Raw genomic sequence first — 15778 nt, forward strand, 5'->3', positions numbered from 1 at the left:
TCCAGCCGCTTCAGGCTCCCTGAGCCTCAGTTTCCGCTGGTTTTTCCAGCCAGAGTTATGGGGACTCTCCTTCCTGGCATTGGAACCCTGAGCGGGGCACCTGGTGTTGGCGACGGGACCCCTCAGTCCTCAGGAAGGACCTTCCCAGCCGTGGGAGCCTCCTGATTTTTATCCGGCACACTTGGGTGTGGGACCAGCCCGTTCGCTGCCGCGTCGTCACCTCTCGCACCACCACCCCTCCTACCAGTCTGGATGTAGCTGCTTTTTTAAATTCCGTAGTTGTATGACTCCATTCAGCTTGATTTCAGGCGGTTTTTGAATGATGGTTTTTTTCTGTAGTTAGTTGTAACTTTGATGTTGTTGTGGGGAGGACACAATACCCGTGTTTACCTACGCTGCCATCTTGACTGGAAATCCCCCTCCTCTTCATTTCTGATTTTTGTATTTGGGTTCTCTCTTTGTTCTTGGTGAGTCTAGAAAAGGGTCCATTGATCTTGTTGTATCTTTTCGAAAAACTAGCTGTTTCATTGATCCTTTGAATTATATTATTTTGTTCTCTAGGTCATTTATTTCTGCTCTGATCTTTACTATTTCCCTTTCTTCTTCTTGCTCTGAGGTTTCCTTTTTGTTGCCTTCTAATTCTTAAGTTGTGAGGTTAGACAGTCAATTAGAAATTTTTCTTGTTTCTTGCGGTAGGCGTTTCTTAGTGCAATGTACTTTCCTCTCGGAACTGCTTTTGCTGCATCCCATAGATTTTGTGTTGTGTGTTCATTTCCATTGGTTTCCAGGAAGTTTTTAATTTCTTCTTTGATCTCCTCGATAACCCATTCATTGTTTAATAACATTCTATTTAGCCTCCATGTGTCGAAATGTCTATGCATGTTCTTGTTGCAATTGATTTCTAGTTTCATGCCATTGTGATCTGAGAAGATGCTTGATATGATTTCAATTTTCTTGAACTTGTAGAGATTTAGTTTGTGTCCTATCATGTGGTCTGTCTGAGAATTTCTCATGTGCACTTGAGAAGAATGTGTATTCTGTAGTTTTGGGGTGTAATTCTCTGTAGATATCTATTAAATCCATTTGGTCTAGTGCTTCATTTAGAGTCTCTGTTTCCTTGCTAATTTTTTGTCTAGAGGATCTATCCAGTGCTGTCAACGGGGTGTTCAAGTCCCCTGCTATGATTGTATTCTGTCGATTTCTCCTTGGAAGTCCTCCAGAAGATTTTTAATATATTTTGCTTCTATATTGGGTGCATATATGTTTATCAAGGTTATATCTTCCTATTGGATAGATCCTTTCAATATTATGTGGCCTTCTTTGTCTCTAGTTATGGCCTTCATTTTGAAGTCTATTTGATCAGATATGAGTATTGCCACCTCAGCTTTTTTTGCTTTCCATTTGCTTGGAAAATTTTTTTCCATCCCTTCACTTTCAACCTATGTGAGTCTTTTGTTGTGAGGTTGGTCTCTTGTAAACAACATACAGATGAGTCATGCTTTCTTATCCAATCACCTACTCTGTGTCTTTTTATGGGAGCATTTAACCATTTACATTTGAGGTGATTATTGATAAGTACTTATTTATTGCCATTTTTGTTTAGTGTAGTTCTATTTTTCTTCCCATTTCTATTGCTAATTACAGCAGTCCTTTTTACATTTCTTGCAGTGCTGGTGTGGTGCTAATGTATTCCCTAAGACTTTTTTTTTGTCTGAGAAGTTCTTTATTTGACCTTCTCTTGTGAATGATGGCCTGGCTTCGTAGAGAAGTCTTGGATTCAGATTCTTGTTTTTCATGACCTTGATTACTTCATGCCATTCCCTTCTGGCCTGTAGTGTTTCTTGTGAGAAGTCAGCTGAGAGCCTTATGGGGTTCCCTTTGTAGGTAACCTGTTGCTTATCTCTTGCTTCTTTTTGGATTATCTCTTTGTCTTTAATTTTTAACATTTTAATTACTATGTGTCTTGGTAAGGGCCTGTTTGGGTTCTTCTTACTTGGGACTCTCTGTGCTTCTTGAACTTGAATGCCTTCTTCCTTCACCTAATTAAGGAAATTTTCTGTCACTATTTCTTTGAATATATTCTGTATCCCTTGCTCATTTTCTTCTACGCGCACTCCTATGATGCGAATATTTTTACGTTTCCTGTTGTCTCAAAGTTCTCTTAAGGTGTCTTCATGTTTTTTAATCATTTTTTCCTTTTGTTTTTCTGATTGGTTGATTTTCTTCTAACCTGTCTTCTAATTTACTGATCCAGTCTTCAGCTTCCTCTACTCTGCTTTTTAAACCTTCCAATGTGTGTTTTATTTCTGATATGTCATTTTTTATCTCTTCGTGATGGTTTTTAATTTGCAGTTGGCTTATTTTCAGCATCTCTATGTTCTTACTTAGTCTATTGGGCTTCCTCAAGATCATGGCTCTGAATTCTTGCTCTGTTAACATGCTTAATTGCTCCACATTGATCTCATCTTTGGTTGAGGTCTCTTGCTCTTTCATTTGGCTTCTGTTTCTTTGTTTCACCATTTTGGCTATCACAGTGGGCAATGGAGCCTGTCAAGTTTTCCCTGTGGGTGTTGGTGTTTTACTGTTTGTGGCTACTTCTCCTGGGTTTAGATAAGTGTGAGAGGACCCACGTTAAACACCACTCTGAAGTCTTACGTTCCTTTCCTCGTGAAAGTTGCTAGCCCAGGAACGGTACTGTTATCATCTAGCTTTTTGCCAAGAGGCTAACAGTCTAGGTTACTTGATGAGGTTTGGGTTGTCATTTGATTGAAAAACTCTCTCAGGTGCTTAGCATAAGGGGATTTCAGAAGGGTGGGGCATATGCTGGTTGTTAATGAGCTTCAATTAGCACTTCAGTGGCCCACAGGGTGGTGTTGGATCTCCGAGGGAGGGGCTGCTGCCTCCCCAGAGCCCTGGGAAGGAGTAATATGGCCACTGTCCTGCGTGGCTGCACTCAGCAAAAGCTCTGAGTGCCCTCCAAATCCCGAGTGTCCCGACACAGTTCCAGTTCAGTCTGCCCTCCCTCGGCTGAAGTTCAAGGTGAGTGGCTGTGGCTATTTTAGCCTCTGTCCCGGCCTTGTGCGGTGGAGCTGCTTGGGAGTGTAACTCGAGGGCGCCGCTCACAGTGAGGCCGCTGCCAAGCTACTGTCTGTGGGCTCTCAGTCCCCGTCTCGCGCCTTCGCAAGCCTACCAGGATCACGTCAGTGTCCCTGGTTATATGGTCCTCGCAAGCTGCTTTTCTGTTGGTTTTTCCTGTCGATTTGTCTGTGTTTTAGTTGTAATTCCAGTTTGGTTCTGGGAGACGGTCTCTGTAGCTTCTGTTCACTCTGCTGCCATTTTTGGAATTTCCCTTTACTTTCATTTTGTGTGAGTCTTTTTGTTGTGATGTGAGTTTCTTGTAGATAGCATATATATGGGTCATTTCTTATCCAGTCAGCTACCCGAGGTCTTTTGTTTTGAGAATTTAAGCCATTTACATTTACGGTTATTATTGATCGATAGTTATTAGTTGCTTTTTGTTTTTTGTGGTACATGCCCCTAGAGGGAACCGAACCCAGGACTCTCTGGCCAGCTAAACTGGCCAGGGCATTAGTTGTTATTTTTATTTTATGCCTGTGTTCTTCTTTCTCTCTCTCTGTTTCTTACAGCAGTCCCTTCAGCAGTCCTGGTTTGGTGGTGGTAAATTCTTGTCGGTTTTTTTTTCCGTGAAGCTTTTTATTTCTCCTTCAGTTTTGAAGATAGCCTTGCTGGATAGAGTAGTCTTGGGTCCATTGCCTTGTATTACTTTATTCACTTCATGCCACTCCCTTCTGGCCTGCAGTGTTTCTATTGAGAAATCAGCTGACAGTCTAATGGGAGCTCCCTTATAGGTATGTTTCTGTCTCTTTCTTACTTCCTTTAAGATTCTTTGTCTTTTATGTTTGCCATTTTTATTATGATGTGTCTAGCTGTGGGTCTTCTGGGGTTCATCTTGCTTGGGACTCTCTGTGTTTCCTGGAGTTGTGTGAATTTTTCCTTCACCAGTTTAGGAAAGTTTTCTATTCCTTTCTCTGATTTTTCTCCTTCCAGTACCTGTATAATGTGAACATTGTTACATTTTGTATTATCTCACAGCTCCCTTAAACTCTCCTGCTTTTTACACTTTTTTTCCATTTGCTGCTCTTTTTGGATGTTTTTCTCTACCTTGTCTTTCAAGTTGCTGATTTGGTCTTCAGCTTTCTCTGATCTACTGTTGAAGCCTTCTAAGGTATTTTTCACATCAGCTATGTCATTCTTTATTTTCTTTTGATTTTTATATATAACTTCTACCTCTTTACACGTTGCTTCTACCTGTTTTTTAAAGCTGAAGTAGTTCCCAGTGAGCTATTCATAATTCTTATTCAGTTGCTTGTAGTTCTCACCAAATTGTTTGAGCACCCTTATAATCATTGCTTTTAATTCTTTGATAAGTTGCTTTCTTCTAGTACCTATAGTTCCATCTCTGGTGATTCCTTTTTTTTTATTTGAGTGTTGTTTCTTTGTCTCACCATTTTAGCAATCTGGTAGTTTTAAGCCTGGTGAGGGATGTTAGAATGTGTAGGCCAGGTCAGTGTGTATCAGTTAAGGCTGTTGTGCCACCCAGCCTGTTTTGGTGTATGGCTCCTCTTGTGTGCTGTGGGTCCTGGAGGCTTGACACCTGGTGGCTGGAGTTGGTCTGTCATGCAGGTCACGGTTCTCCGAGATTTCGCTGCTGCTTGGACTGGGGCACAGCTATTGATCAGCTTCTGCTAATGTTGTGGGGGATGGGTCTTAGCTGCTGTTATGTGCTCCTGCTGCTGGGGGGTGCCCGGGTTCATCTGGTGCCCTCCTGGGGTGTGGGAGACCTGCAGGTATGTTGTTGGGGTGTGTAGGGTTCTACTACTATACCATTGGGGAGTGTGGATTCCACTGGCATACTGCTGGGGTTCATTGGTCCCTCTGGTATGCTTCTGGGACATGTGGTTTCAGTTGGTCTTCTGCTGGGGTTTGTGGGTTTTTTTGGTATGTTGGTGGGGTGCATGAGTTTGCTGGTCTGCTCTTGGGGGATCCTGCTACCTGGTGGGGCTCAGCTCCTGATCATTCACTGCTAGGGGCAAGTGTCAGCTCCCAGTTCACACTGTTACTGCTGCTGCTGCTGCTGCTGCCAGGAGGTGCTTCCTGTCCCAATCTTTTAGTGCTGTTAGGGGCTGAGGATGCTCTGCACCAGGGATTTTGCTGCTGCTAGGGAGAGGGGCTCCACTCCAGCTTTGCTGCTGCAGTGGTCAGGTGCAGGTCTCAGATGCTTTACCCCTGCTGCTTGATGTGGCACCACTCTTTATCAGTCTTTGCTGATGTGCTGCTGTGGGCCTGGGGACTGGGCTGGCCGGCTTACTGCTGCGGGCCTCTGGCCTGGAGCCTGGGCTGGCCCACCCAGTGCTGTGGGCCTGGGACCAGGGCTGGGTAAACGCAGCTCGCTCTGGGTCTGGGTCCTGGGCTGGCTGCACGCTCAAGCACTCACACACACTCCTGGAATCTGGAGCCTGCGGGCCATAGCACCACTGCTGCCTGGGCCAGCTGTGTGTGCACGCGTGCCTGGAATCTGGAGCTTGTGGGCCACAGCACCACTGCTGCCCACAGCACCACTGCGCCCACAGGCCTGGGTGAGCTGCCTCTGATGTTGGGGGTGGGGTTCTGGCTCCCAGCTGTTTTCGGCTCTAGTGGACTCAGGTTGCTGGGCCCCAGTCACTCCTGTTTTCACCTCCCACGGAAGACCTGGGATCCTCCAATATGGTGGGGCTTCTAGCTGTTCTGGGGAAAATATGCTGGCTTCCGCTTACCATGTAGCCTTCTGATTTTCATCCACAGCACAGGAACCTTCTTCCCTGTGTCTCTGCACTGCTCAAGGTTGGTCTTCTATGCTCACATTGACTCACACTCTGTCTCATTCTCTCTCACACTCTCACCCACACTCTGGTCTTGCCTGTCGCCATTTTCGCTCTTAAAATCTTTATTATACTAATATATATATACTATATTTTATAGCATAGTGTTTGTTAAGTCTTTGTTGGTACAACTTAAAGAATTTCTCAGAAAATTTGTATTGATTTTCTTATGAATGAACCACAGTTTCTATTTTATTTTGTGTATTATAATTTACTTCTAAACAGAATTTGCTGACATGTGGTGGCAAGACTGGAAATCAGATTTCCTCTCCTAGGATTGGTTCTTACTGTTGTTTGTTTAGTGACTTTCTGAGCTAATTTTTATGGTCTGTATTTTTTCTTGTGTGTGACCCACTGAGTACTTGGTTAGCTAAGTGGGTAGTTCATGTTTGAACTGAGATTTTAAAATCAGCAACCCTCCCAACCTTTTCATATGGACTGTGTGTGTGCTGGTTTGTACCTTCAACACTTAACCCAGGCAGTTGACAGTTCTGGGTTAGTCTTTATTTTATGCTTGGGTAGAATAATCTCAAGGTCAATGATAGCTAGAAGATTTGGACTTTCCCAGGTCTCTCTTGAGCCCATGTTCTTGATCTACGTTCTTCTAGAGCATACCGTTAGGAAGACAGGTATATGAGGTGGTATCTCATTGTGGTGATTTGTTGTACATTTCCCTGATGATTGGTGATGTTGAACATCTTTCCATGTATCTGTTGGACCTATGGATGTCTTTAAAATAAAATGTATTAGGTCTTTTGTCTACTTTTTAATTGAATTATTTGCTTTATTGCTATTGTGTGAGTTCCTTACGTATTTTCTTTCTTTTTTTTTTAATCCTCACCCGAGGACAAAAAGGTAGAATGGGAGGGAGAGAAAGGAAGAGAGAGAGAGAGAGAGAGAGAGAGAGAGAGAGAGAGAGAGAGAGAGGGAGAGAAACATCGATGTGAAAGGTACACATAGAGTGGCTGCCATTCGCATAACCGACCAGGGCCGGGGACAAACTGCAACCAAGGTACATGCCCTTAGCGGGAACCGAACCCAGGTCTCTCGGAACTGCAGGCTGATGCTCTAACCGCTGAGCCAAACCGGCCAGGGCTCCTTACGTATTTTCTGTATTAACCCAGTATCAAATATGGTTTGTAAGTATTTTATTTTATAGGTTCCCTTTTTATTTTGTTTATTGTTTATTTTGCTGTAGAGAAACTTTTTAGTTTGATGCTATTACACCATTTTTGGTTTTGTTGCTTATGATACAACAGCTAATTGCCACAAATAAGACCACGTGATACTTGTCTTTCTCTGGTTTATTTTTGCTAAGCATAATTATCTCCAGGTCCCTCCATGTCATCTCAAAGGGTAAAAGATCTTCCTTATAGCTACATAGCATTCCATTGTGTATATGAACCACAGCTTTTCTCTCCACTCATCTGTTGGTGGGGCTTTGGATTGTTTCCAGATCTTAACAATTCTAAATAGAGCTCATATGAACACAAGGGTGCATATATTCTTTCTGATTGGTATTTCAGGCTTCTTAGGATATAGAAATAAAATAATTGGGTCAAATGGCAGTTCTGTTTTTAATTTTTTGAGGAAACACCATATTGTTTTCCATAGTGGTTGCACCAGTATGTATTCCCACAGTGTGCTAGAGTCCCCTTTTCTCCACATTCTCACCAGCACTTGTCTGATAATATGTTGATGGCCTCCATTCTGGCAAGTATGAGGTGGTATCTCATAGTCGTAATTTGCATCTCTCTGATGATGAGTGAAGTGTTCATTTTTTCATGTGTCTTTTGGCCATTTGTATGTCCTGTTTGGAGAAGTGTCTATGTATGTCCTTTGCCATTTTTAATTGGATTTTTGTCTTCCTCTTGTTGAGTTGTATAAGTACTCTGTTTTAGATACTAACCCCTTATCCAGTGTATCACTGGCAAATATGTTCTCCCAGAAAGTGTTTCACTTTCCATGTTGATCATGGTTTAGTTTTCTTTCTTTTTTTTTTAAGTTTTTATTTGTTTTTGTTACAGATGTTTCTCATTTTTCCCCCATTGACACCCTCCTCCCCTTCCCGCCCACCCCATTCCCAGCTGTGTTGTCTATGTTCATTGGTCATGCATACATGCATGTAAATTCTGTGACTTATCTCTTCCCCCACAAATCCCCCTCCTCTGAAGCTTGTCAGTCTGTACCCCACCTTTGTGTCTCTGGGTTAATTTTGTTCAGCAGTTTGTTTAGTTCATTATATTCCACAAATAAGTGAGATCATGTGATATTTGTATTTCTCTGCTTGGCTTGTTTCACTGAGCATAATACTCTCCAGGTCCTTCCATGCCATCTCAAAGGATAAGAGATCTTTTTTTCTTACAGCTGCATAGTATTCCATTGTACATGTACCACAGCTTTTTAATCTACTCATCTACTGATGGACACTTGGGTTGTTTCCAGATCTTAGCTATTGTAAATAGAGCTGCTATGAATATAGGGGTACATATATTCTTTCTTATTGGTGTTTCAGGTTTCTTAGGGTATCTTCCTAGAATTAGGACCACGGGTCAAAGGCAGTTCAATTTTTAATTTTAAGTTTTTTTTTAATTCTCACCCATGGACATTTTTACATTTTTTGTTAAAATAGAGTGGTAGGGGGAGAGAGAGAGAAAGAGAGGGAGAGAAAGAGAGAAACATCGATGTGAAAGGGTCACATCAAGTGGCTGCCACCTGCACAACCCAACTAGGGCCCAGGACAGACTGCAAGAGGTATGTGCCCTTAGCAGGAACTGAACCCGGGTCTTTCTGGACCACAGGCCAACACTCTAACCACTGAGCCAGACTGGTTCAGGGCAATTTTTAATTTTTTGAGGTAACACCATATTGTTTTTCATAGTGGCTGCACCAGTCTGCATTCCTAGCAGCACTGTATTAGAGTCCCCTTTTCTCCATACCCTCGCCAACACGTATTGTTTGATGATTTGTTCATGGTGGTCATTTTGGCAGGTGTGAAGTGATACTTCATAGTTGTTTTAATATGCATCTCTAATAATTAGTGACATTGAGCATTTTTTTATATGTCTCTTGACCATTTGTATATCCTATTTGGAGGAGTGTCTATTTAGGTCCTCTGCTCATTTTTTAATTGTGTTTTTGGCTTTCTTTTGTTGAGTTGTATGAGTACTTTATATATTTTGAGAATTAATCCCTTATCTGATGCATCATTGTCAATTAAGATCTTTCATATGGTGGGTTCCATTTCCATTTTGATGATTGTTTCTTTTGCTGTGAAAAAGCTTTTTAGTTTGATATAGTCCCTTGTGTTTATTTTTTCTTTTTTTCCTCTTTCCTTAGGTGTTGCATCAGTGAAAATTCTGCTGCATATGATGTCTGAAATTTTGTTACCTACATTTTTTTTAGAATTTTTATGGATTCACGAGTTACATTTAAGTCTTTTATCCATTTTGAGCTTATTCTTGGGTATGGTGTAAGTTGGTCTAGCTTTATTTTTTTTTTGCATGTAGGTGTCCAATTTTTCCAACACCATTTATTGAAGAGATTGTCTTGACTCCACTGTATGCTCTTGCAAGCTTTGTCAAATATTAATTGAGCATAATTGGGTCAATTTCTGGGTTCTCTGTTTTGTTTCATTGATCTATCTGTCAGTTCTTGTGCCACTACCAGGCTGTTTTGATTACAGTGGCTTTGTAGTATAACCTGCTATCTGGTAATGTGATCCCTCCTACTTTGTTTTTTTTCCCCTCAAGATTTATGTGGCTGTTCGAGGTCTTTTTTGATTTCATTTAAATTTTTGGAGTGCTTGTTCTAGTTTTGTGAAATATGTCATTGGTATTTCGATGGGGATTGCATTGAATCTGTGGACTGCTTGGGGTAATGTGGACATTTTAATGATGTTAATTCTTTCAGTCCATGAACAAGGTATATGCTTCCACTTTTTTATATCTTCTTCTGTTTCTATTTTCAGTGACCTGTAGAAGAGATCCTTTACCTCTTTGGTTAAGTTTATTCCTAGCTATGTTAATTTTTTGCTCCGATAGTGTTTGGTATTTTACTTATAGTTTCTTTTTCTGTGAGTTCATCACTGGTGTATACGAATGCTGTTGATTTCTTGACATTGATTTTTGTATCCTGCTACTTTGCCAAATTCAGTTATTAAATCTGGTAGATTTTTGATGGAGTCTTTAGGGTTTTTTATGTACTATGTTATGTCATGTATTAATAATAACATTTCTAATTTGGATCTCCATTACTTTTTCTTGTGTCTATTTGTAGTGGCTAAAACTTCCAGTACTATACTGAGTAAGAGTGGTGAAAATAGGCATCTCTGTCTTGTTCCTGTTCTTAAGGGAAATGCTTGTAGTTTTTGTCCATTGAGTATGATTTGGCTTTAAGTGTTTCATATATGGCCTTCACTAATTGAGATAGGATCCCTCTATTTCTACTTTGCTGAGCATTTGTATCAGAAATGATTGGTGGATTTTGTCATGTGCTTTTTCAGCATCTGATGATATAATCATATGACTTTTATCTTTCATTTTATTTATGTGGTGTATCACATTTATTGATTTCCAAATATTTTAGAAGCCTTACATTCATAGAATGAATTGCACTTGGTTATAGTAAATAATCTTTTAAATATATTGCTGGATCAGTATATGGTGTTGGGAAAATTGGACAGCTACTTGCAAAAAAAATGAAGCTAGAACATCAACTTACACCATACACAGGAATAAACTAAAAATGGATAAAAGACTTACATGTAATTCATGAATCCATATAAATTCTAAAAGGAAATGTAGGCATCAAAATCTCAGACTTCATACACAGCAGAATTTTTATTGATACAACATCTAAGGCAAGAGAAATAAAGAAAAACTGAACACAGGGAACTACATCAAACTTAAAAGCTTCTGCACAGCAAAAGAAACAACCATCAAAACTGGAGAGTGATCCACTATATGAGAGATCATAATCACCAATGGTGCATCAGATAAGGGGTTAATTTCCAAAATATATAGAGTGCTCATACAAATCAACAAAAGGAAGACAAAGAACCCAATTAAAAAATGGGCAGAAGAACTAGACACCTTTCCAAAAAGGACATACAAATGACCAAGAGACATATGAAGAAATGCTCAACATCACTAATCATCAGAGAGATGCAAATTAAAACAACAATGAGGTATCACCTCACACCTGTCAGAATGGCCGCCATCAAAAAATTTCCAAACAAAAAGTGTGATCTGTCTTTTAAAAAATGTCTTCTTTTCATGGCCATAATCTGTTCCTAACTTCACATAAATTCCATAACTAGAGAGAGTAATTATTAATTTCTTGTTTTCTGTGTAGTGATAGCCTATACCATCTAATCTGATTCTTAATCTCTGAAAAATTGCTTCAAAAATTCTACACATGTGTTCCAAAGAGTGACTCAAAAATTAGATTAGCAGCACTACCACCATCTGGTAGCATGTTAAAAGTGCAAGTTTTTACTTCCGTCTTTAAAAAATTTTTTTTATCCTCACATTTTTGCATTCATTTCAGATAGAACTGGAGGGAGAGAGAGGAAGGGGAGGAGAGAGAGAGAGGAAAGGGGAGGGGAGGGGAGAGGAGGGGAGGGAGAAACATTGATGTGAGAGAGACATATCTATTGGCTGTCATCCACATGACCCCAACCAGAGCCAGGGACAAACCACAACCAAGGTTTGTGCCTATACCGGGACCCAAACCCAGGTCTCTGGTCCGTAGGCCAACACTTTAACTGCTGAGCCAAACTGGCCAGGGCTTTACTTCAGTCTTGTATCTGTTCAGCCAGATTCTGGATTTGAGTAAAATTTCTCAGTATGTTGTATGCAGAGTACAGTGTAAGTTTTGCTTTATGTCACACTGTACTTGTATCACAGTGATTATTTTAGTTTTCTTTCTTTGAGATTTCTGGTTGTAAGTATTCTTCAAACACTTCTTTCTCCTACAGATTATCGATTTTTTTCTTTAAATGAACAAATGTAAACATTTTAGGACTATTCTCAAGGGAATTTGCATCAGAAATACCAAACAGAACTTATTAAATACAGATTTTTGTACTTCTCTCAGGTCTGTCAGTCTTTAGGTGTAGTAATTGTGTTTTTTTAAAACCATAAGCAATTCTCTTAGGGAAGCTACCACATTGCAACTTCTTTTCTGTTTTTCTTTTTCTTTCCTCTTTTGCTGTCTCTGTTGTTAAAATCAATTACATAAATAGTTTTTTGAAGCTATTAATTATTATTTGAGGCCATTGTGAAAAATGATTTCTATTTAATTATATCCAAGGATATTTTAGGAATGTAGAGTTTGTGACAATAGTTAAGTGATCTTTTCCTTAATGTGTTTAATTTGAAAGTAATTTATGAAACAATTGATGTTATTTTGGCAAATCTAGTTTTAAAAGTTATTTGTTTATCTCTGAGGATAACAAAGCTGATGTAATTTTAAAGTACAATGCAGATGAAGCTAGAAGTCTGAAGGCATATGGCGAGCTTCCAGAACATGGTAATGTCAAAGTTATGTCTTCCTGTCTTACAGCATTATTAATTTGTTAGTGTTTCAGTGAAGCAAATATTTTTTGGTTGTTTTTGTTTTTTCTTTATTGATTTTAGAAAGAGAGGAAGTGAGAGGGAGGGAGGGAGAGAACGTAGACTAGCTGCCTGCTGCATGCCCCCCACTGGGGATCAGGCCCACAATCTGGGCATGTGTTTTGACTGGGAATCGAACTGGTGACATCTTGGTGCATGAGTTGATGCTCAACCACTGAGCCACACCGGCCGAACCAGTGAAGCAATTTTGATAGAATTATGTCTTTTCAAAATATTTTTCATGTATGTACTTAACAAAAATTAGTTTTAAGTATGTGTATCTATACTTTATAGTATTACTACTGTAGTAGTAAAATTGTTTCTAATAAATGTTCTTTTGGTAGAGAGTTTAAAGGTTTTTAAGTTCTGCCCTGGCCTGTTTGCCTCAGTGAAAAGAGTAGCAGGTTCAATTCTGTTCAAGGGCATGTACCTCAGTTGCAATTTGGTTTGTGTCATGTGGGAAGCAGGTAGACACTGTGTCTTTCTCCTTTCCTCGCCTCCAACCTTCCCTCCCTCCCATTCTATTTGAAGATAAATGGAAAAATATACTTGAGTGAGGTTTTTTTTTTTAAGTTTTTAAGCTCTGAGCTTATATGTAATCTGTTAAGGAAGTTTACTGTTTTTAATAGTTCTCAAATGAGACTTGTCAGTTTTCAGTTATCAAGACAACAATTAAAAAACAATGGTCAGTGCCCTGGCCAGTTTTGCTAAGCGGTTAGAGCATCAGCCTGTAGTCCAGAGAGACCCAGGTTTGGTTTCTGCTAAGAGCATGTACCTCGGTTGCAGTTTGTCCCTGGCCCTGGTTGGTCGTGTGGGTGGCAGCCACTTGATGTGTCCCTTTCACGTCGATGTTTCTCTCTCTCCCCCTCTCTCTCCCTCCCACTCTATCTGAACAAAAAATGAAAAAATATTCTCAGGTGAGGGAAAAAAAAACCATGGTCAATGTATCTTAGTATAGTAACTAGTATGTCATAGAGTTAAAAGAAAATTTTTTTAAATTTCTTACCCAAGGATATGTTTATTGGATTCAGAGAAGGAGAGAAAATCAGACAGAAAGAGAGAAAGGGAGAGAGCCAGAGAGAGAGAGAGACAGAGACAGAGACAGAGAGACAGAGACAGACATCAACCGGCTGCCTCTAATACACTCCAGACTGGGACCAACCTGGCAACCTGTGTATGTTTTCCGACTGGCAGTTGAATCCACAATCCCTTTAGTTTACTGGATGATGCTCCAAACAACTAAGTCACATCGGTCAGGGCTATGTATATTTTAAAAAGATATTTCTTTCATTTTAGAGAGAGACAGAGACATCAATGTGAAAGAGAAAACATCAATTGATTTTCTTACATGCCTTGACCGGGAATTGCACCTGCAATTAATGTATGTGCCCCGAAAGGGAATCAAACCCACAACATTTTGGTATGTGGGATGACCTTCCAACTAACTGAGCTGCACTGACCAGGGCTATTTATTTTTATTCTTAATGGCCACTTAAAAAGATAAAACAGTAAGTTCTTCATAACATCAAAGAAGAAATGTATGATTTCTAAGCTCACATTTTTTCACTTGGGAGCTATTTTATTCATTGCCTTTTATGATGAAAATAGAAAATCTTTACATAAGTATGAAAATTTTGATTAAAATATTGTCATTTTAAACATATCTAGAAATTGTTTAGAGCAGTGACTTTTCAACCACTGTGCCACAGTAATGTTTAAAACATTCAGTACCTGAGTGTTCAGGGTCATTAACCTTTTTTTTCTTCGATTGTCTAATTTTAAAAATGACATTCGCCACACTAACAATCTAATATGAATGAATAAAACATACCTATTTTTTTGTCAGATTGGGAAATATATATATATATATTTTTGGTGTCTTGAGAATTTTAGTAATTAATTCATGTGTAACATGAAATGAAAAAGTTTGAAAATTGCTGGCTAAGAGGAAAAGCATTATTTGAGTAAATCTTTTTGACCATTTTTGTTTGTCTTTCTAATAGTTGGTGAACAAATTGTTTCTACTTAGGAAAACATTACATGTGTTGAGGAAGCCGTTAGCATAACTTCAAACCCTTTGAAGCACATTTGGGAACTGTAAGAGCCACTATGGTAGTTTAATTAGAGCCTGCCTGCCTTATGTGCAATAACTTTCTGAACAAAATAAAAATATAATACAAACACTCTTAATTAGAATTACTTAGTAAACTTCTTGGAGTATTATTGTGAAATTGATTGTGATGAGTTCTTTGAAGATATTTTTGTGTGTGTGATGAAACATTTGAATTGAAGGACCACTTGTGAGTCCTCTTTTAAAGTTTAATATATTGTATCAGGATTTTTTTAATAGGTAATTTATTGAATAATGTTTTGATTATAAATATGATTATATTTATTATTACATCTTTAGCTAAAATCAATGAAACAGATACATTTGGTCCTGGAGATGATGATGAAATCCAGTTTGATGATATTGGAGATGATGATGAAGATATTGATGATGTAAGTAGTAGATAAACCGTGTGGGATTTTGTTTTGTTTTATTTATTTACAAGTAAACCACATGTTTCCTCTAACTCTCTCTCTCTCTCATATATATATATATATATAACTTTATATATACATCTAACTTTGTATATCTATATCTAACTTTATATATACACCTAACTTTATATATATGTATATATATAATTGTGTATATATATGTATATACACACACACACACACACACCTATATTTGTTTTTATTGATTTATTTTAGAGAGAAATGAAGGGAGAGAGATGAAAACATTGATGTGAGAGAGAAACATAGATAGGCTGCCTCCTGCACACCCCCTACTGGGGATTGAGCCCACAACCTAGGCATGTGCCCTGACCAGGAATCAAACCAGGACTTCTCAGTCCATGGAATGACACTCAATCCACTAAGCCATAAAACCAGGCTTCCCTAACTTTCTTTTATCTGAGAATGTTGAAAAACTTAAATTCAGTATATTTGGAAGCTTGTTTATGAATCTGAATATTCGTTAATATTTAGATACCAGCTAGTTTAACTTTTTATACTTTAAGAAATCTTATAATTTTTTGAAACATTTATTTCTAAAAATAGCAGTATTAGCATTGACAGTGGGTACTCCATAATGATAACTTGGTTAAGAGTTTCAACAGAGATGGCTATTAAGGAATATAGCAGAAAATGTTGAGAATGTATCTTTTCTTAAAT

The 15778-nt window shown here is 38.9% G+C and overlaps 1 protein-coding gene across 1 annotated transcript in view; it reads left to right on the forward strand.

Annotated features, from left to right (window-relative positions):
- LOC118643106 (eukaryotic translation initiation factor 1A, Y-chromosomal-like) overlaps positions 1–15073 on the forward strand; it is a 44797-nt gene extending 29724 nt beyond the window's left edge. The window contains exons 5-6 of the mRNA XM_036280998.1: positions 12392–12473; positions 14967–15073. Of these exons, the coding sequence (XP_036136891.1) occupies positions 12392–12473; positions 14967–15073 (189 nt within the window). The remainder of the gene's footprint in view (positions 1–12391; positions 12474–14966) is intronic.
- The last annotated feature ends 705 nt before the right edge of the window (positions 15074–15778 follow it).

This window comes from Molossus molossus, unplaced genomic scaffold (assembly GCF_014108415.1).
Source record: "Molossus molossus isolate mMolMol1 unplaced genomic scaffold, mMolMol1.p scaffold_m16_p_30, whole genome shotgun sequence".
NCBI lineage: Eukaryota > Metazoa > Chordata > Mammalia > Chiroptera > Molossidae > Molossus > Molossus molossus.